This window comes from Osmerus eperlanus, chromosome 13 (assembly GCF_963692335.1).
Source record: "Osmerus eperlanus chromosome 13, fOsmEpe2.1, whole genome shotgun sequence".
In the NCBI taxonomy this organism is placed as follows: domain Eukaryota; kingdom Metazoa; phylum Chordata; class Actinopteri; order Osmeriformes; family Osmeridae; genus Osmerus; species Osmerus eperlanus.
Window position 1 is genome coordinate 11,462,229 of NC_085030.1, and position 21,832 is coordinate 11,484,060.

At 43.1% G+C, this 21,832-nt stretch overlaps 2 protein-coding genes across 4 annotated transcripts; one reads left to right on the forward strand and one right to left on the reverse strand.

The window, feature by feature from the left end:
- Window positions 1-52: 52 nt before the first annotated feature.
- Window positions 53-2,045, reverse strand: si:ch1073-303k11.2 (LRRN4 C-terminal-like protein). Its single transcript, XM_062476679.1, has 2 exons — window positions 1,842-2,045; window positions 53-1,132 (listed from the first exon to the last, which is right to left on the reverse strand). The coding sequence occupies exon 2, from the start codon at window positions 1,130-1,132 to the stop codon at window positions 344-346; it is 789 nt and encodes a 262-aa protein (XP_062332663.1). The 5' UTR covers window positions 1,842-2,045; the 3' UTR covers window positions 53-343.
- A 3,792-nt stretch (window positions 2,046-5,837) lies between these two features.
- Window positions 5,838-20,288, forward strand: slc16a2 (solute carrier family 16 member 2). Of its 3 annotated transcripts, none has more exons than XM_062477133.1 (8): window positions 5,838-5,855; window positions 6,734-7,255; window positions 12,021-12,165; window positions 12,382-12,868; window positions 14,007-14,150; window positions 14,332-14,560; window positions 15,871-16,125; window positions 16,465-20,288. In XM_062477133.1, the coding sequence occupies exons 2-7, from the start codon at window positions 6,838-6,840 to the stop codon at window positions 16,107-16,109; spliced, it is 1,662 nt and encodes a 553-aa protein (XP_062333117.1). In that variant the 5' UTR covers window positions 5,838-5,855; window positions 6,734-6,837; the 3' UTR covers window positions 16,110-16,125; window positions 16,465-20,288. The 3 variants fall into 3 exon arrangements, with proteins under 3 accessions (XP_062333117.1, XP_062333115.1, XP_062333116.1); XM_062477131.1 differs by lacking the exon at window positions 5,838-5,855 and adding an exon at window positions 6,172-6,620; XM_062477132.1 differs by lacking the exon at window positions 5,838-5,855 and having other exon boundaries at window positions 6,633-7,255.
- The last annotated feature ends 1,544 nt before the right edge of the window (window positions 20,289-21,832 follow it).

Below are 21,832 nucleotides of genomic sequence, written 5' to 3' on the forward strand. Positions count from 1 at the left end.
TACGTTACATGTATGTTTGAATTCATTCCAGAAAAACAAACAAATTTGCAGACAAATTGTACATTTTTAATTAAAAACAGAACGCATCAGTCAGTTTTTCTACTTTACACATAATCTGTACCCTGTTATCCTACACAAGTTAATTTGCCAGCAAACAACCTGCAGTGTTCTTGTAGGCATTTGTTATCTCAATGCTCTGACACAGTCAAAAGTTCATAGTGGAATTATTAATACCATATTTGGAGGTCCTGTCTAGTCTCAGTCACCCTCTCCATATAGAGACTTGTCAGAGGCCTGTCTGTGAGGGCTGCAGTGCTCTGGGTGTGGGTGGTGCAATGCTGGATCAGAAAGTTCCCTCAGTGCTATAGGAGGGGTTTCCTAGACCCTCAGTGGAGTTCCTCCCTGCTTTCCTACAAGACTGCCGCCTCCAGCAGATCACAGCAGACAGGGAGAGGAGCAGCAGCAGACCCAGCCCTCCACCAATGACCCCAGCCCTCAGGGCCAGATTTGTGGCTTCTGGGGGATCATAGGTCTGGCAAGAGTACTCCACTGGTGTACTGGTCCCTGCTTCGTTCTCAGCCACCACACAAACTCTCGCCCCCACCTGCAACTCTCCTACCAGTCCACTGCGCAACTTTTCACCAAAATTCAGGGGCTGCCCCTCATGCCCCTCCACCACCACCTGGTACTTGGACACCACCGACTCAGGGGCGCACCACCACACCTCTACTCCCTTTGCCTCGCCATCTGCAGGCACCAATTTTTTAAGGAGTGGGGGGTGGGGTATCTTATCAGGCCCACTGAGTCCAGGGCAGAGGCAGCCATCTTGGGCTGAGAGCTGGTTGCAGGGCACTTGCTGGGCCATGCAGGGGTCGTAGTCACATAGGCTGAGCTCAGGGCCAGTTTTGACCGTAGGCGATATTTTAGAAGGGGAGGGAGAGTGGTCATCACCATCACCATAGTCGTTATAGTCATCACCGCCTACATCTGTTACGTAGAGGATGCGGTGGGGCGTGACCGGAGAATGGGTAGGGATGGCCTGTGTGAGGAGCGATGAAGAGAGGAAGTATAAAAGGTCAGGGGTCAGGAGGAGGAACACCATGGCCAAGTTCCAGCACGGTGACTTCATCATCTGTGGGGGCAGTAGAATAAATATAGAAATACATGTCAGTCCTGCCAAATAATCGGTGTGTCATCGGTGTTCTACAACTGAGACTAAGATAGCATACAACATAAGTGTCATAATTAGATCATTACATGATACAATGACAGATATACAGATATATAGGCTTGCTAAAGGAGGTGAAGAATACAATGAAGATTGACTTGAGAATACATGACCCATAAATTATTCAGTTCAGTAATTAATCTATTGTTAGAAATTGTTAATTAGACACATGAAGAATACTGAATTAGGCAGAAAAATTGACTTTGCCTTGGACCAGGCTTAATTATTTATGCGTAGTCTAGGTAAAAAGCCACAGTGTTAATTTGGACAGAGGTATTCAGAGGCTAACTGGGAGCAGATGAAGAGCAGTGACCCTGTCAGAGCTCTCGTCCCAGCTGGCTTGTTGCCAGGGTAATCTGTGGGAACCCAAGACGAACCCAGAAAAAAAATTATTCCCTTTAGGGAAGATTGTCTCGCATTCCTTAATCCTCAGGAAACATGTATTTCATTTAGACCAGTCTCCATCAGAGTTATTGCCATTGTAGAATTGGAAATTATGTGTAATTTACTTTTAAAGGAACCATCCACCTAATCTACTTGTAGTGTCACACTGATTACCTTAGTAACCAAAGATCTTAGATAACAAAACAGTTCATGCAGTGCTGAGGCCTACCTGAATTTAAAAGTATTTGTTCTTTCACTCTTCTTCTTTCTTTGGTCTCCTTTCTCTTTTAAGTACTTGTTCTTTCTCCAAACCGTCCTTATGAGTTCCCACCAAACTTTCACCTCCTTTTTAACACCCCTCGATTTACTCTCGTCCTCTGTTCCCCCCACCCCTCTCTCTCTCTCTCTCTCTCTCTCTCTCTCTCTCTCTCTCTCTCTCTCTCTCTCTCTCTCTCTCTCTCTCTCTTTCTCTCACACACACACGGCTTGCTCTTTTTTCTCCCTTCCTCTGTCTCTCTCTGTTTCTCTCCCTCTCTTATACACACACACTCCCCCTTCCTCAGGGGTGGCCTTCTTTATCATTCTCTCAGGAGGAGGGGGCAGTCTAATGTCTGTCTGTGTTCCTCCCTGCATACCAATTTTCTCAGTAGCAAAAAACAAGCTAAAGCTTGCTTCTAATTTTGAGTAGGTAGTGTCAGTGCCAGTGGAAGTTTATTGCACAAAACTGTGCTAAAGCCCTCTAGAGTGAATTTGTCTGATAATTTCAATCATCTGACTCACAGAATTACATTCCATTGTGTGTGTGGGAGTGAGACCCTCCTCCCACACACAAGCTGTGTGTGTGTGTGTGTGTGTGTGTGTGTGGAGTGAGACCCTCCTCCCACATACAAGCTGTGTGTGTGTGTGTGTGGGAGTGAGAGCGAATGTGTTTGTGTCCCCCCCTCTGTGAGCCTGTGTGTGTGTTAAGAGTGCTTGTTTATTATCCTTCCCCATTGCAGTCTTCGGGGGTAAAGGCAGCCAGCTCTGTCTCCGTTCCTTCCTTTTACGGGGGAAGGCTGGCGAGGTGGACAAGCTGCTACATGAGTACCAGCATCACAGAGAAGAAGATACGGAAAACGGACGGAAATCATCTACTTCGGCTTTGGCCCTTTCCCCCTCATGGTACAAAACTACACTAGTCAAAACATCAACACAACCACAGCACACAACGCACGCTTTACACAAATTCTTATACGTGATGGTTAACATGACCACTGTGCTACAACCTTGACTAGTACATTATGAGTTATCCAAAACTGTATAAATGTATTTAGCCTCACATTTTTGTGGTGACTTGTGAGAAGTGTTGTTGTCTACGTAACTTCTCTAACAGAGTTAGAAGAGGAATAGAGAAGTTAACCGAGTTGGGGTCGGAGTCAGAGACACAGTTTCGTAGGAACATGACAAAGTGATTGCCACACCTATCATACAGATGTGTCACATCACTTACAATAATTCTCACTAGAACACGTACAATTGATCAGTCCATTTTTCATTTGAATAATCCTGCTGTAGCAATTATTGAGTGCAAATCCTGAACATAAGGACACATTCGATATTTTAAATGACATTCAACATATCATATATTTTCATTTTACTACAGAGCTAAACTGCTTGAGCCTTCTTGGATGTATTACACACCACAAGAGTTACACAATCCTATGCCATGAAAGAAAACTATTGAAGGCTGTTTTCCTAGCCAGTAAATAGGATTCTGTAGGGTCATAGACAGGTTGGTCATTGTTGGCTCAGTTTCTCTCAACATGTACTGAAGTGTCTCCACACAAAGTACTATCAGATGACACAAAGCTAACCTGTGTCACCACAAATTGTTTAGTCTAGAAATATTTGTTATCCCATCGTATAAAGATGATTTTCAGATTGAGGGAGTTTATCTGTAATTCGGAATAGCGGGGACGTCACAAGAGTTTGGTTAACAGTGCATATTATATTAATCAATATTCCACATAGATCTTAACAGATATATATATATATGGCAGAGAATTTTACAAAATAACTGAAAAGAATGGTTAAGAATGGTCCTGGTCTCTCCTATGGAGAAAATAACTTTATGAATCGGTTTCCACCAGATCAATATGCTAGACTCTTGGTCGACTCAAGTAATGTCCTGAATAGAAATTCAGACTAAAACAAAAGATATGTTCTCGAGACAAATCGGAAATAGAACGTTAAAAAGTGAGTCATAGATACTGGCATCTTACAAACACCCCCACCACTGCAGGTAACAGCATGTCATACACAACCCACGTTTTTCAACGACATTTGTTTTGTCTCATGGAACACCTCAGGTGAGAGGGGACTTTGATTGTATGGGAACCACTGCGATACTTGTGAAGTAAAATTAAATCCATCCACTAACTCACTCAGCACGCACTAAATAAAATATACTCAATCTTGCCCAAACACTATATGTGTCAAGCACAGACAGTGTGGTTGTATCTGACTTGTTGAAAGGTTGGTCCAGACATCCCTCATGTGTTTTACATATTAGTATAATAAGTCCCACCCCACTTATCTGTGGAATAGAAGAATCCCACGACAAACAGGAAATAATTGACCCTCTCTGAAACCTCTTTACCTTTGACCTAACCACACATTATGATAGAAACAACGGAAAGTTTCATTTGCAACAATTACAAAATGTAGTTGGTCATTGAGCATAGTACACTTTACAACAAGGGAACAATCATAACCATGGATTAATGCGTAATTAATTAACAAGGTGTCTTAAAGGACGTTTATAGGTGTAAAATTACTTACATGTATTAATTTAGCAGACACTTTTATCCAAAGCGACTTCCAAGAGAGAGCTTTACAAAGTGCATAGGTCACTGATAATAACAACAAGATAGCCCCAAAAACATTGCGAGTAGCCAAAACATGAAGCACATATTGTGAACAACCAAAATAAGTGCCAAAGGGAAGAACCATAAGAGCAAGTAGTTAAACAAGTGACAATTAAACAACATGAACCGCTATAAGTGCAAGTGTACCTGTAGAAAAACAAGCAACAATAATAAAAACAATATATCACAGCGAGTACAAAAATTTAAATCAGTTACCACTAACCACAAGAGCAACAAGTCTCTAAGCAAGAGTCATTGTGATCCTTGAGGAAACTAACATCAGGTCAACAATTACTTAATGTAAATTTAGAAACATTTCAAATTCATTGCACCTTTGGCTTTAATTGTCATCAATAACTTTTTGAGTACTGCCAACATATTACACTACTATTATAATGCATTGTTTCACATAAATGCATAAATTAATAATTTATATTTACAAATTAGGATCAGGAACTATTTAATAGCCTACTACCCATTCACTTGTGATATATTGACTGGTCAAAATACAGCTCTTACATACCATTTGAATGCATTATGAAATCAGTAAAAAAAAATTGTAATGGCTATTTGACAGGCTTGTGGGAAGCTATATTGACTAGAAGTCTCTGACTTAATTTCCCTCCAAAAATGCATCTAAGGTGTCTCCCCCCTCCGCTCCGACTTCAGACACATGACACATTCGGACACGCATTGTGTCCTGTAAAACAAGCCGAGGCTAAAACGTCGATCTTTTGCATACGGTATTTTCCTTCGAAATGGTGTGGACAAGTTGAAACGGGAAAGTCTACCTTCTCTAGTCATTCCTCTCAAATTCTCAAGAGACAGGCTTCATTATAGTGAAGCTAAATGTAGTATAACAGTGCCACCAAGTGGTATATGTTCGAATGTTTATAGGCCTGTACACAGGACTATAAATATTATGTGCGGGTTTTAGAGAGGTTTAGAGGCTGTTTTTCCACAAATTTGAGCTGATCTACATATGTATCGCATATTTGTTGTCGTGGTCTATTCTCCTTTCCACTATCGTATATCTAGTTCTTACTATAAGCTACCTCCTTAAGCTTATAGTCCTCTCATGTTCCCCTCTACCATGAGAACGAATCTGGGAAACCCGGCCAAGGGCACTGCATATCTTATTGTACTCAAATTCCCTACTGCCTCGTCCCCAGCTCATGTTATTTGCAATACATCCGCATTGAACCTACAGAACTTTACGTAAACTCAGCGTCAGTCGTAGGCTTAAGCACTGCTCGTGTCCCACACGGTTATTATTACCAATCGATTTTACAAGCACGTCCGCTTTACTTCGTGGACAACGTCGAATACAGTCTGGTGTAAGCAACTGCATCGTTGTGTTATAGTTGGTTAGTGTTGAAGAATTATCGCCAGTCGGCAGCATGACTAGGCTCTCGAGATGCTTGGGAGATACAGCAACATTGTCGCTATAGAGATTGATACATTTGCGTCTCTGTGCAACATCGTAGCAATATCATGAATAAATCGCTAGTTATTATTCGAAATGTTTTCCACTCCAGCATCAGTGTATTGATTTGCAACTGTCTCTTCCAATGGAAATTGAGCAATTGGGGTAGAGGGTGCAGAAGGGGTGGGGCTACATTCGAGTTTTCCTTTATCACATGAAGGTATGGTAGATCCATCCCACAACGCGGCCATTGGTGGCGGAAGTCAGCGGAGGCGGGGGCAATCTGTTGAATGAAGGTGTTGACACGCCGTGGTCCAAACAGAACACCTACAGATTTCATGTAACCATCTTTCGACAGCGTCTATAAACATTTAACAAATGAAAGAGGCGGAGCCTACAGGGATCTGTTTACTTATTGAAGGATGTGATGTGGACCGCGGCTGGACGGCAACGCAGTGCATGGACAAGATTGAAACGAGCAGACGTTGTTGTTGAGCAGACGTATTCACAGGTTGAGCCATATTTTACACAGAGCAGGGCGGCAATGGTAAAATGTTTTGGGAGTCGTACATTTTGTTGAAAAATACTGGACTATAGCCTATAGAGAGGACGTATCTATATGAGGGAACGCGATAACTGTGTTAGACCCAGACGACTGTCTGTCCATTGCAAAAGGGTAATTACAATTTTACATCTGTACTTTGAGGTCTTGAAGTTGATGCTGTGACTTTTGCTACGATTCCATTACTACCTACCGGTTTTAAAGCATAAACGTCTTCCACTTTTCAGCCTTGATCAAGACACCCGTTGGTGCTGTAGGTTTCATGCCGGTGTCTGGTGCATGAGGGTCGCGCACGGAGACCAATAATAACCCCTTTACTGGCCAAGAGACGATGGGGGTCAACGGGATAGACAATCAGACCGACACAGCAAGTGACGAGACTCCAACCGAACAAATTGCAGATTCAGGAATGGATGAAAAAGGTATCTCCCACGATCAAGCGAATCCACAAGCACCGAATGGTCAAGGGGACAGCGAGTGTAAAATCTCACACGATGACAGTACCATCCAGCTCATTGAAGCGGGACTTAAGCCTGCCTTTTCACCGAGTTCCGAGGCACAGTCCCCGTCAGTCCCAATATCTAGACACGGTGCGGGGTTCGAGCCACCGGAGGGCGGATTTGGATGGTTAGTCGTATTCGCCGCTACCTGGTGTAATGGATCGATCTTCGGAATCCAGAACTCCTTCGGTATTCTCCACATGATGTTGGCGAGAGAACATGCCGACCAGACGTCGCAGTTCAGAGTAGGTGAGTGACCTCTGGGGCACCTGATGAAGTTAAAAATTGGTGGATGGTAGAGGAGGAATCGAAACTCGCATTGCATTGCATCAATTCAGGTATATCAGGTTATATGCCGATTTTACTTTATCATCATCATCATTATTCATTTGCTCAATTGAAGAACACATTTCAACTACCTTTTCATCATTGAATAGATAAATGTATGACCCCTTCAAAACGTTAGCCCTGTAGCCATAAAACTTACTGCCAACTATAACAACGATCACGTTGATCACCTGGAGACCTTGGAGACCTTCTCCACAGACATTACACCTATCCAGATAAACTGTACCTGCAACCTCTGTCAGCTTTTTACCTTGCCTTTTATTACACAAACACACCGACTGGGCCATGGCACAGCCTTCCTGCCTTTTACATGGTTAGTTGACTGTAAACTTGGTATGACATGCTGTGGCCTTGGCCCCTGTGTCGTCAGCTTCAGTTCAAGTGTACCCAGTTTTATTATGTCCTCAATCTTCAGCCAATCTGTTGTGGATTATAACAGACTGGCTTTTAATACCAGACTTTAGCTCTCACGCATCCCTTGCTTGTCTGCATCATCGTTCAGTCATCTGTTGCATGGCCTTTTATATATTTGGACATGGAAGAGAATGGCAGATTAGGGGAGGGGGTGTGTGTGTGTGGGGGGGGGGGGGTCGGTCTGCTGTAGATTAGGATTTAAGGAGGGAAAGCTGATCTTTGGAAATTTAAACCTGGGGCCAGGGCTGAACCAGAGTTAGGGAGAATAGTTTGCGGAGAAAGTGGTAGCATCAAAGTCAGTTTAGTGAAAGATCTAGTTGCAGGTATGAGGGATTTAACATGCATACTCTCTGAGTGTCTACTTTTCTTTAGATTCTTCTTTAGATTTTTTTAGATTTTTTAGAGAAGGCTGCAACCTTTTGATGACCTACCGCTAATGGAAGGTGTTTTATGTATGGTATGTGCAGAATTGATGCGGCAGCCACCAAAGCCTTCAATGCTACAGCACATCTGCTGATGGAGTGACAAATAAGAGCAAAAACCCATTCTGCTACTGTAAGAGAGTACTGATGGCCCAAGCATAGCAGGATAGTAAGTTAGAATAGCCTGTGGAAATACTGTTTGCCAATCTAATCATTGTGTTGTTACTAATAGTTCAGCATTATCAAACATATTGTAAGAAGATGTCAACTACAAGAGGTGGGTTTATCGATGGTGCCTACATTTTACATTTACATTTAATCATTTAGCAGACACTCTTATCGAGAGCGACTTACAGTTAGTACAGGGACATTCCCCCCGAGGCAAGTAGGGTGAAGTGCCTTGCCCAAGGACACAACGTCATTTGACACGGCCGGGAATCGAACCAGCGACCTTCTGATTACTAGCCTGATTCTCTAACCGCTCAGCCACCTGTCTCCCCCCCTCTCTTTTTTTCTTACATTTTATATTCTACCCCTCTCTTGTAATGGCATAAAGTACATAGAATTTATTTATTGGATTATATTTTGCATTCAAATACTGCCAAAGTAACAGTGTTGAGAGTAACAAGCTCTGGCTCAAGGTGCTTTAATAAACACTTCAAGAATCAGGTCTCTGTTTGAGCACAAGGGAAAAATATTACCCATGGGGAAAAAGAGATCCGGTTTCATCTGAAGTTGTAGTCGTGAACTTATAGCTATTATGGGAGATGGTACTGTCATGAAACTTACAGTATGGAAAACAAAATATATAATTACATGATGTCAGTGTTATTCAGTCTTTTCTTGTGTCAGTTACACATCCTAACTGGAAACTCAAGGAATAAAATGGCATGTTTGGCATTCCATGGGGCATACGGCCAATCGGATCAGGGGCCTTTGTCCACAAACCCTCTTTCTACTCTTTCTTTCTTTCTTTCTCTCCTTTTCTCTCTTTTTCTCTCTTTTTCTCTCTTTTTCTCTCTCTCTTTCTTTCTCTTTTGCTCTCCTGCAACTCGCGGACACACACACACACACACACAAAGGATAAGTGGAGAATCAAAGAAAGGCTTGGCATGTTGCTTTGGCATTCTTTTCCACCAGGCAACAGACTTCTGATAAATTTTACAACACTTGTAAAACTTGTGGCCTTGCCCCCCACCCTCGGTCAAGAAGGAGAGATGAAGCAAAAAAACAATCATACATGAAGGGACGGGTTGCTGTCCCTTTAAATAGCGCACAGTTTTCCCCTGGCATAGGCGGATCTAGCCATCCAGTCTGTGGGCTCTGGGAGGAAGGGGGGATGAGGGTTTGCCAGCCAGACAGTCAGCCGGCTTGTCGTTATACATCTGTCATCCACAATGCATGTTGCCTCCCCCCTCCTTTCTCCCCTCAATCCCTCCATCGCTCTCTCTATTGTTTCTAAGCAGGTCAGACCTAATTCCCTGCTAATGACTGTACTGCTCTCCAGTTGCTCAAGGGTGCTTGGATAGAGGGGTGGGTTGAGAAAAAGAGGAAATGCAGGGAAGGAGGGTAGGGGTGGAGAATGTGATAGCTTGGAAGTTTGGAATAGTCTGAGAGGTTAGTCAAGAGTTCAGGCCTCTACAATATGTGATCTGTTATTGATTTAGCTGCGAGCCTGTTCTCGACCCTTCCCAACTGTCGCTACGTCAGTCCTCCCTACATCCCAATCAATAGACTGTCCACTCTACTGGCAGGCTATAAAACAAAGATGGTAGAATTCAGCAAAAGGGGAGCACTCTGCTGCCAAAGTATGTAATCAAACACAACAGGGTAAGCCTCTCTTCTCCTGAACCCACACAGAAGAATAGAGACGAGCACGAATACACATTTCAAGCCCTCTGTTAATATAAACACACACCACATGCACTCACATAAAACACAAACAATGTTTGCTTAGAAGCAGTTCAGCTTTCTTCAAAAAGGTCCCATAGTTCTTACGGAACAACTTACACAGAACAGAGTTTCTGTTTGTGCGGATCCTGGCTTTGGGCAGTTCCCTGTTTTGATAAATGGATCTATGCATCACTGGGAGTACCATGAAAGACCTTCAGGCTCCTAACAATAAGCAGACATGAGGCATATACAGTGGATAAAAAAAGTCCACAGTTTGGGGAGTGAACATGCTGCACATCTATGTGGGTGTGTAGGCAGATGGTCTTGCAGTCAGACCCTATAAATCCTCAGACAAATCCAATGCAAGTAACTAATTGTAACCATATGACCAAGTGTTTTCTATTTTTTGGAAAGGGTATTTTACATTGAGATTAGAATATTAGTGACTTCGACAGGAGCAGTGTTTGTCTGAGGTATTTTCAGAATTTTCAGTCTTTGCAGTTGTGTCTGTTTAAGTGACCATCATTGTATGGAAAGTTATTCCCAGGCAGCAGCTGCTTGGCTAAAAGTGGAAACTCTTATGTTTGTTAAAAGTTCAAGCGTCAAGGGATACACAACATGTTACAGTTCACTAGTACCTACAGCGACACAGTAACCAACTTTTAGAATGAGTCACTCAAAATACACATTAGAAAATTCTATAAGCAGAAAACATTCCAAAACTTTCCAAAATAACTCTGCTGGACTGTGACTGTTCAGCTGCCATGGAATGTAAGAAGCAGATATAAAGGTGTGTGCATTTGAACCCCACACCACCAAGCCAAGCTCCAACTCAAAGTCACACAAAAACATCTACTGTTCAGTACATGTCGTTAACACCCGTTTACTGCGTGTTTGCTTGCTGCTTTGGTTGTTGGGGTAGATGAAGGAGGAGAAACTGTAAAAGGCTGCCAAGAGCTACACAAGGATGACTGCTAGTACTCCCACCAACACACACACACACATACTCACACAGTTTCTCTCAAACACACACACACATACATACACACACACACACATTTTCTCTCAAACACACACATATACACACACATATACACACACCAACACACTGCCAATTTTGTAACCAGTGAGCCTGTTAATCGACCCGGTCAGTTCTGTATCTGGAGCAGACAGCAGATCACACATTAAAGTTACCTTTGCCCCTCGACCGACCCAGAACCAGGTGTGGGTTGTGGGTTCAGACTGTCTCTTGCTGCCCTCGCAGAAGGGTAGCGACATTATGCTCTATAAAGGTTAACTTTGTTTAACACATGTATTTATCATTGCCTACCTTGCTGAACATTGAACACAAGGTTCATATGTGAATTTACGGACAGCAGGTGAATGGAAATTCAGTCTGCATTTAAATGGGCCTGCCTCACTGTCTTTGAAAACATGTCTCTCTCAACATGCATAAGGAAAGACACCAGGAAGGAATCAATTTAAGACATTAACTGTGGAGTCACAATCTAGAAAAATGTTTAAAGCATAGAGAATTTGAAACAGACACCATTCAACATGAAACCATGCTGTTGCTCTTATTCAAATCCATGAGGGAGATATCTCTATGTTAAGTGGTGTCTGGGTTGCCTTCTGGTTTCAGAAAGGTTGAACTGTATAGCACACTGTGGTGATATAAGGATTGTGTAGTCGATTGCAATGCCTTTGTCATGGCGACGGTACACTAATAATAATGGAGCACAAATCAATGGAATTGTACTGCTTCTATTTTGGTGGAAATGTTGATAAGCTGTCTATTGTTGGTATAAATGACATTGGTGGGTAACCTTGTAAACTAAACAATTTCACTGCTACTCTCTCCCTTCCCTCTCCTCTGCCCTACATACTCTCTCTCCTTCTCTTCCCACACCCCTCTCCCCTTCTTTTTCTCTCCACAGCTTGGGTGGGGGCCCTAGCCATGGGAATGATCTTCTTCTGCTCTCCAGTGGTCAGTATGTTCACTGACCACTTTGGCTGCAGGAAGACTGCTATTGGTGGAGCCCTTGTGGCCTTTATAGGACTTCTCAGTAGCGCCTTTGCAACGTAAGAAAACCAATACTATACATACAGTAAGTTTGCTAACCATAGAACTGTGTGAACATGGCAAAGATAGGTATTACTTGTTTTCTTATGCTCATCACCCTATACAAAACAACCCATCCCCCTGCTTGCCCTCTCAAATCCCTTCTCCCTGTTTCCATCCCTTCCTTTATCTATCTTCACTCTTTACATTTACATCTCTCTCCATACCTCCCCCAGTTCCCTCAGTCTGCGGTATTTCACCTACGGTATCCTGTTCGGCTGCGGTTCCTCCTTCGCCTTCCAGCCCTCCCTGGTCATTCTGGGGCACTACTTCCGCCGTCGACTGGGCCTTGCCAACGGGGTGGTGACAGCAGGCAGTAGCCTCTTCTCCATGGGCCTCCCAGTGCTTCTCAAGAAGGTGGTGGAGCCCCTGGGCCTTAAGCACACTTTCCAGATCCTCAGCATCTTCATGTTGGTCCAGGCCTTTCTGGCCTTCACCTTCAAGCCCCTTCTCCCTCACGGAGCTCCAGGTCCGGGACCCCCAGTTCCCACTGAGCCCTCGGCCCATCTGGCTGCCACCGCCGGGGGCAGCTGGTTGAGCCGAGGCCTGATGCAGATGCGGAAGTACTTTAACCTGCGAGTGTTCCACATTGTCACCTACAGGGTGTGGGCATTTGGGGTAGCGACTGCAGTGCTAGGGTACTTTGTACCCTACATCCACCTGGTAAGGACCTGGAATTCAATGTAACGTAATTCAATTTTTATTGTGTCTACCTCTTTAAGTATGTTTTACAGTGATGAACTGTTGCTATTGTATGGTTTAAGGTTCTCTAGTAACACCCTGTACAACCCAGTAGAGGTTGTCTTCAATGTTTATGTTAAAACCACAGGGGATATAGGAAAAGAAAGAAAGACAGGACCGGAGAGAGGGTGATAACCTATGGTGTGGGAGACAATTAGCAAGGGGGCATGGGGGGGTAGAAGAACAGAGGTAGAAGAACATAAGTCTGGGGAGGCAGAAAGAAATAGTGAGGGAGATAGGGAGGGAAAATGAAAGATAGAGGGTGTGACGTTGGGAAGCTTTCCCAACAGATGTCTGGTGTTTTGGGCCTCCCTCTGCCAGGGCCTGTTGTTTCAGGCTTGTGGGTCAGAAGTAAACAAGACCCCGGTCTTTGTTGTGGAGGAACGCGAGGCCAAGCAACTTCAGGAAACCTGTCCTTTAAGTCCTGCCTAAACATGCTAGTGCAGTATCCTATGGCCATTGATGTTCCTCTGCCATGTGGAGGCCTTCAAAGCAGCGCCACTATTTCACACACGCTCCCCAGCTTCTGGTCAGGAAAGGCTTTAGAACACTCTGTTTTGGAGTGGAGTCGTTTAGATGGGAGGGGGTTGAAAAATTTGAAGTTTGTCACCTATACCTCGGCCTCTTCCTGTCCTTCTGTTCCAAAGTTTTGTGGAAAAGAGGGAGGATGGAGACATTTGTTTTTGTAAAAGAAAATAGTGGCTATATATGTAAGGAAATATTTATTTGACTTTTGTTCCCACCCACTCTAACAGGGTCCCATTGAATTCAATATCCTGATATATGGGTGTTGAACATCGGAGTAACACCCATGAAAACTAATTATAAACCTGTTGAATGTGTGTATTGTTACAATGTACAGTACTTGTGTGTCCAAAGCCCTCTGAAATGATCAAAGCAATTCAAAGTTTGAAGCCAGCACACCCTGGTAATATAAAGATATCAAATAGGTGGTTATCCAAAGTGTGGCTACATTCTGTTGACTTGAAGTGGACTAGAAAGTCTACAAGTCTATATGTGTGCCAAATGTCCCCTGTGCGCTTCGCCCCACCCTCCCCAGATCAACTTTGTGAAGGAGCAGTTCAAGGAGACTGAGAAAGAGTGGGTCCTTCTGGTGTGCATCGGAGCCTCATCCGGCGTCGGGCGCCTCATCTTTGGGAAGGTTGGAGATCTCATCCCAGGGGTGAAGAAGATCTACATGCAGGTGAGAAAGGTTTCCGGTTTGATTCCCGGCCCTGCAAAATGACGTTGTGTCCTTGGGCAAGGCATTTCACCCTACTTGCCTTGGCGAGAATGTCCCTGTACTTACTGTAAGTCGCTCTGGATAAAAGCGTCTGCTAAATGACTAAATGTAAATGTAAAGGTGAACTCTTCTTCTACCCCAGGTGGCATCCTTCATGGTGCTGGGCCTCATGTCCATGATGATCCCCCAGTGCACTATGTTCGAGGGCTTGGTGGTGGTGTGTGTGTTCCTGGGCCTGTGTGACGGATGCTTCATCACCATCATGGCCCCCATCGCCTTCGAGCTGGTGGGCCCCATGCAGGCCTCGCAGGCCATTGGCTACCTGTTGGGCCTCATGGCACTGCCCATGACCGCTGGACCTCCTATTGCTGGTGGGTAGCCTAACACCAACGTCATTGTGTTACAAGGCCCTCCTTTATGTATTTATTTATATTTAGGTATTAGATCAGAGCATATATTTAAGAAGTATCGGCAAGTATGTGTGCCGATCCTGGATTATTTTACAGCGTGTCCATATAATATTTAGTCCCAGCATGTTTGCATGATCTAGGATCAAATCCCAGTCTGTCTGCCATTTTACAACACACTTATACAACACTTTGCAGCAATAAGCATAGTTTTATGGTACAATATGAATAATGTTGACATCTGCCACAAGTGTGGGAGTAACTGTTTATAAAGAGAGCCATGGGGAGAGATCTTTTGAGTTCAGTTCCAGCATTAGAGACTGATATATTTAGTCAGGGATTGGGTAGTGAGTATGATAAACAAACTCATAGTTTAGTGATGGGTTGTTGACTGCAGTCCAGGCATGGATACGCTCCTCTCACTTCAGGATATTTTCTGTCTTCCTCTATCTTCACCTCGCCCCTGTTCTTTCAGTGCCCCTCCCCCCTCCTCCTCTATTTTGTGCCGTTTCTCTTGTGTCTCTCTGAGAGGCATCCTGGCCATTGGTCGAAGCAGTGGGGAGTTAGACCAATGACATCCCAGCTGGACATAAATCTGGGGGAAATATCAGCCAATGTTGCTCCCTCTCACGCCTCTTCTTGCACACTCTACTGATTTCTCATTTCCGCAGACTATTCCATTCCAGAAAGTACTTTGCCTCCCATCCACCTCTTGAACCAGAGGCACATTCGTGTGTCACATGCCTGTAGTTCGATATGTGTGTAACCGACAAACAGAACATAAGTAGAAGCAAATATATATATATATATGGCAGGGTGATTACACAACTGACAACAGCTGGGTGAACGAGAGACTGGAGATGCAGCCGTGAAAAAGAGACCAGGACCGGAATACACCCAGGGAGACAAACAGAACACTAGGCCCAGGGAAACCCAGGAGAATGCAAAACTAAACAGTGGCATGGCTGTGACCATGACTCATCCAGTATACAGCCTTTAGAAAATGATGAAGATTTATACTGGCCAGCCGAGGAATAAATATTACATAATAGAAATTCTTTCAAATTGTTCTGCTGGACTGATGGAGCTTGGCTGGCCAATTGTAACAAAGTGGATTATTGTGATGCATTTTACATTCTTGTTACTTTACTGTACTCTCCTCTTCCCCCTTCTCTTCCCCCTTTCTTTTTTTATTCCCACTCTCCTCTTCCGATCTCTCCTCCATGTCCGCCTCCATCGCTTTCTTTCTATTCCCACCTTTCTCCCCCCAAAAGGTCTCCTGCACGACTACTTTGGTAACTACCAGGTGGCGTTCTACCTGGCGGGGGTGCCCCCCATGGTGGGGGGCATGGTGCTGTTCTTTGTGCCACTGGTGCACCGCCGCGCTCAGCAAGGCCAGCAGGGCACGCCACAGGACCCCAGCGTCGACCACATGCTGCCCCCACCGATGGCGAAGAGCTGCCCCAATGGGGACATGTTGCCCGGCTACACTGATGTGGAGACACACATTTGAGTTACACGACATAAAGGTAACAGGCACCCAAAACACAGACACAAACACGCATGTACAGTGCACCCACACACACACAAATACACACTTTGACTGCCACACACTTTTTTGTGACACAGTGATTCATTTACATTTACATTTATTCATTTAGCAGACACTTTTATCCAAAGCGATTTCCAAGAGAGAGCTTTACAAAGTGCATAGGTCACTGATCATAACAACAAGATAGCCACAAAAACATTGCGAGTAGCCAAAACATGAAGCACACATTGTGAACAACCAAAGTAAGTGCCAAAGGGAAGAACCATAAGAGCATGTAGTTAAACAAGATCTGATCTGATTCATTTCTCTCCCTCAGGGATTCTGTCCACCAGCACAGCTGAGATCACTTGGCCGTCCAACTCTATGACGCCTGTAACACCCTTCTCTCCCCACCCTGACCACTCGCCCTGGTCTGCCTGCTGGAGGACCTTTCAACCACTGGCCTCCACTAAGTAGCAGCACCACTTGACTCTGACTGAAACTAAACCACCTGCCAAATGACCTGACCTTCTCCTGCCCTCCAAGGCTATTTGCCGATTGGAGGGCTCCGTGTTCCGAGGACTTTGGTTTGGCAGGAGAGGAGGATCATGGGAATCTGTACTCATAGAAAACGTTCAATAGATGATGGAGAAGTACATCCTTACTGGGTGAGAGGAGAGGGAAGAAGAGAAGAAAGAGCGGGAGAGAAGGATGCATCAACGTAGGAACACGAGCGGAACACAATCAAAAACAGTTTTATTCTCACTGTGGCTTCAGGCTTCTTTAATTGTCCCTGCGTCAAAATCTTGATTGTGTACACATCACTCATATGACATAGGGCCTCTGGGAAAAATACGTAATTTTTTTAATCTAGATTTCAGACAAATAAAAGCATTTACCTTTGTGTCTATTATTTTTGGAAAGTATAAATCATCTAATGTGCTTTTATTGGTTTTTAAAGACAGATAAAAAGGTGAGATTGCAGTATTCAGTGCATATAATGAAATAGAGAGACCTTAATACTCATGGTTGGGTAATGTTGTTACATTTCATCTCACCCTTTTATGTGTATCATGTGATTGAATTGTTTTACATGTTTAAATAGGACGATGTTTAGTTTTAACAAACATTTTTAAACAGTTTTGGCAGTGATAACATTTGACTGTTACATCCCAATTGCATAATGTTTTGTTGTTAGATCACATCGTATGAAGTTTAACATTGTGGGTCTTCAAAGTCAATTTCTCTACTATGGGAGGCAAAAAAACTAAATCACCTCAACCTTTCTACTTCTGACCTGGGTCATATACTATTTACAAATACAATCAACTGCTTGGTGTATGCCAGATTTACCTAATAACATCGAAGGAATAGATGAGTAGAATAGGACAGTCCCATATGTTAATAAACTGAGGTAAATCTAGCTCACTTCATACTATTTGATCTGTATTTCGCCCAGGGCTGCTACACTACAGATACTTAAATATGCAACATGTGCCATGGTGAAGCACTTGGACCTTGCACCTAACATGATACTAGTCTCATCTGAGCCTTAAAATCCTTTTAAACAAAAAGAATAGTAAAATTGTAGCTTTTTTGGGTGCAATTTTTTTTTTTAGATTTGGAATAGTTTGTTGTTCCAACCTATATCCTCACATTTCTGTCTTTTTGGAGAAAAAAAAACGTTGTGGAATTGACTTGGGAAATCTCTTCTTCAGCTTTTGTTTAAATCAGATAGTAATATCATGGAGCAATTTTTTTGGTATGTTTGTCTGCATACGTATGTACGTGTGTGTTGTTTTATTGACACACTTCTGGTTACCACAAAAGGTTGTATCGATGTGTTATGGACATATTCAGTCCAAGTTACAAACCCTTTACGCCCATCTGATGAGTGATTGATGTGTGAAATATTCTAGTCTACATTAGCTAGATCCCTCAGCAAACCGACTTTCTACTGGCCGATCTGAACCTTGATTATTTGCTGCTGTTGTTTATCCCATAATCCTTGGGCTGGTTAAATTACAGGAATCACCTTAACCACACTGCCTCATAGTTGGCATTCAAGAGGAGAAATGGCAGTTGCTGTTGTAAAAAGGGTTCCGACCACTAACAGTAGGCTACATCCTGAGATTACACATTCTGTGGGCGTTGGGCAAGAGATTAATGGCTTTGTGGAGAATAGAGGACAGAAATAAAGTGAGATTATCGAAGATTAATTGCTTAAGGGAGGAATGATAGGCATAGGAACCAGGGAGAGAGGCCTTTGGCCTACCTCAATAATCAAGTTTAAATTATCTTGGCATTCTTTGATTAATGTGCTTCATATATATTTCTTTGTGAGGTCTGAAGGGCTGCAGCAGCAGCTGAGCAGATGCTGAGTCACATGTATGTGTTTCCTGCCGAAACTGTCAACCTCATATCCAATAGTACCTCATTAGTGTCGCATTCCCAACAACAAAATGTCACAGTGTACCGTTGGAGTAGCCCATGGGGGTGGGGGGAAGCTGGCTTTTAGGAGATTTATCTCTGTGTCTCACACTGTATCCCCCCCCCCCTACACATGCCACCCTTCATCCAACCCTCTTCCTCTCCACATCTCTTTCACTGTGAAAACCACTCCCTGAGTTTACCCTATCCTGTTTCCTCCTCACCTCTCACCATTTCTGTCTTTGACAAACTACCCATGATCTGTCCTCGAGCCTCATTAGGACGGTAGTCTAACGACCGAGCCAGAGGTCATGGGTTATGCAGATCATCTCTGTGCTGTTCAAATACTTCACCTCAAATACTTAGCTCCTCTTCTGATCTCTGGGCTGCTCAACCTCAAACTGAGCCTGAAAGCGGCCTGCGCCCGCCCTCGGCACCATTGGTGATACCTAATGCTAAGATAGAGAAAAGCAAGCGCTGTGTTCTTTAATGAAGCCTATCAGAGGAACACAATTCTCTGAAAGGATCCTTTTTATGGCACTTACATTTTATGCCTTTTTGGGGGGGAGATTATGTTAGTATTTGGTTCTGTTGACATTTCATAACAGGGTTGACAAAGATAGCAATTAAGCAGATACAATTGTTTAAATGTTAATAATTAAGAGAAGTTCTCTGGGAGGCAGATGAGCTGTGTTTGAGGTTAGTAGGTTTGTTTAATTAGCCAAAGTCCTGTTCTCTATGCAGTGGTCCCAGTGACCCTTCACATACCCCATAAAGGGGCCAAACACTTAATCGTAAACACATTATTGTGCGTCAGTTAATTTATCAGATTTTTTTATTAAGGATTCACTCCTATGATGGAGCCTGTTCAAAACAGTAACTTCTTGGGTGCCCTGGGTGCCATTACATGACAGCTTATTGCTGCCTGCTCATTGAATTCAGTCTATAATGAAAATATACAAAGTTTATATTTAGGGGTTTAAGATTAAGATTGCAGTCATATAGCATGGAAACCAAGTAACAACTGAAGATGTTTTCAGTTGTGTTGTGTTTCTGTTGTGCTGTAAGTAAATGTATGTGTGAGGAGGGTAGATTGAGGGCCCAAGGAGATATGATGCAAAAATGTCTACAATCCGATACTTTATGTAAGTCCAAACCATGTCTATTTGCTGGGACAGAAAATGAATCAGAAATCAACATTTACAGTAGCAAAATGTTCATAGTGCCCATTATTGAATCCTTATTTATAACATGTGTGTGTGTTGTCCCTCCAACTTAACTTATTCTATCCAAAAGTCTCATTGCAAGTCTCATCCATGGTTCCAGATGACTTGATAAATGATTCTACAACATTCAGATTACAGATTGTCTCCAGATCAGTGTCATCACCATGTTCTTTTAGTTATTTGACGTTCCCCTCTTTGTACCTCTCATCCACAATATAATTAATATTTCTACTGTCATTTCGTCATTCTCCTGTCTTCACCCACTACAACTGTCAACCTCTCTTTCTCAGAACCTTAATATTTAGTAGTTTTTTTTTTTTTAAGAAAAGCAATTAGTGAAATTCACAAGACTTTAAATGAAGAGCTATGCTGCTAGATATGTCATTTTGTGTTTTAGTTTGGTGATTTATTGAAAATTGTAACAAAACAATAACATTGGACTTGTTTTTCATAATTAAACCTATTAGCCCATGTATGATAATATGATAAACAACTCTGTCTGAAATGTGTTTTATACTTTATGAAGACTGCTAATTTTAGTAGTGAACACCATGTGCTTTAGCCTGGCTGTTACAGTCGGTGGAAATTAGACAGAGAATCTCTGTTTTAACATTATCATGTTAGTCACGTCATATACAGAACACTCTGTTTATCTTAGCCTCAAGAAACACACACACACACACACACACAGAACAGTAACAGAACAGTCTGTCTTTATGCCGACCATGTGACTCTCATCGCCATAGGAACCATATGAAGGTGCATCAGAGCAAGACCCAGTGGCTGCAGACTTTGATAGGGCCCCGCCCTGCATATCAAAAAACAGACTAGGCCTATATAAAAAAAATATATAAAAAAAAAACAAGGAAAACACTTTGAGGGCGCTCATATAGAGCCCCAAGTTTCAACTGCCAGGTAAAGGAATTCCGTAATGTAGGCAACGTAACAGATCTAAATAGGCTAAATAGTCTCAAAATCCCTGAATCTGGCAACAATGGCTTTTGCGTATCTTACGTGCCTTTTGGGCCATTACGCCTATTGAACGCGCACATTTAAAAAATGCTAATCATTAGGCTACGTTCTGCTAGATGACTGTAGAGACATGAGTAAAAGAAAATATGCACGCGGTGCTCAAAAGCGCAGCAATAAACGGTTGTCTGAATAAGCTCGAGCAAAACACCCGAAGATTACACACTTATTTAGACCAGCCAGAGAGGAATATTATCAACATCTCCAGACGAAACACTACCGCAGCCGCAGGTAGGTAGCAGCAGCACGTCTTCACCAGCAACCAACAATAAATATACTTGCTTAGCCTACTTATTGGCAAGAATAAATGTTTTCCTTTCCTCCATTGATTGTGTGTTATTTCGACGATGCTATCCTTGGTGCTGAACTATCAGAAGGCTAGTGCTGTCTTTGGTTTTGAACAACGACAAATGTGTGGCGGCCTGCGGAAACTCTTCACATCGTGAAGAGTCTATGCTGCTGCTAGACTATTGACCAGAACAAGAAAGTTTGATCACATAACATCTACTCTTGTCTCTCTACACTGGCTCCCTATCCAAGCCAGAGCTGACTTCAAAGTTCTACTACTAACCTACAAATCTCTGCATGGATTGGCACCACTGTACCTCTCCGGTCTCCTTGCACCCTATTGCCCCGCAAGGACACTTAGATCTCAAGATGCCGGCTATCTGGTGGTTCCCAAAATTAAGAAAAAAACAGCTGGAGGTAGGGCGTTCTCATATAGAGCGCCTCTTCTCTGGAATAAACTACCCGTCTCAATTAGGGAGTCTGATACTGTTTCGACGTTTAAAATTAGGTTAAAAACTTTATTGTTTAGTCAATTCTACGACTGTTAAAGGTAAGTATGTTACTAGTTGGAGACAACGGGGGACGGGTTGTTTCCATCCTTATTCTTTAAGTATAACTTATTTTAGAGTTCTCTTCCCCTGGAACAGATTTCATGTTCCAAATGAGGGGGGCTGTCGCTGTCTTGGTGTGTGGGGTTGCATCAAATTCCCCTTTTTTGCTCTGTTAAATTGC

Coding starts and splice junctions, on each gene's coding strand:
- si:ch1073-303k11.2 (XM_062476679.1), bottom strand. CDS start 1,132: ATGATGAAGTCACCGTGCTGGAACTTGGCCATGGTGTTCCTCCTCCTG.
- slc16a2 (XM_062477133.1), top strand. CDS start 6,838: ATGGGGGTCAACGGGATAGACAATCAGACCGACACAGCAAGTGACGAG. Junction 12,166..12,381: donor CTCAGTAGCGCCTTTGCAAC/GTAAGAAAACCA, acceptor TACCTCCCCCAG/TTCCCTCAGTCTGCGGTATT. Junction 12,869..14,006: donor TTGTACCCTACATCCACCTG/GTAAGGACCTGG, acceptor CACCCTCCCCAG/ATCAACTTTGTGAAGGAGCA.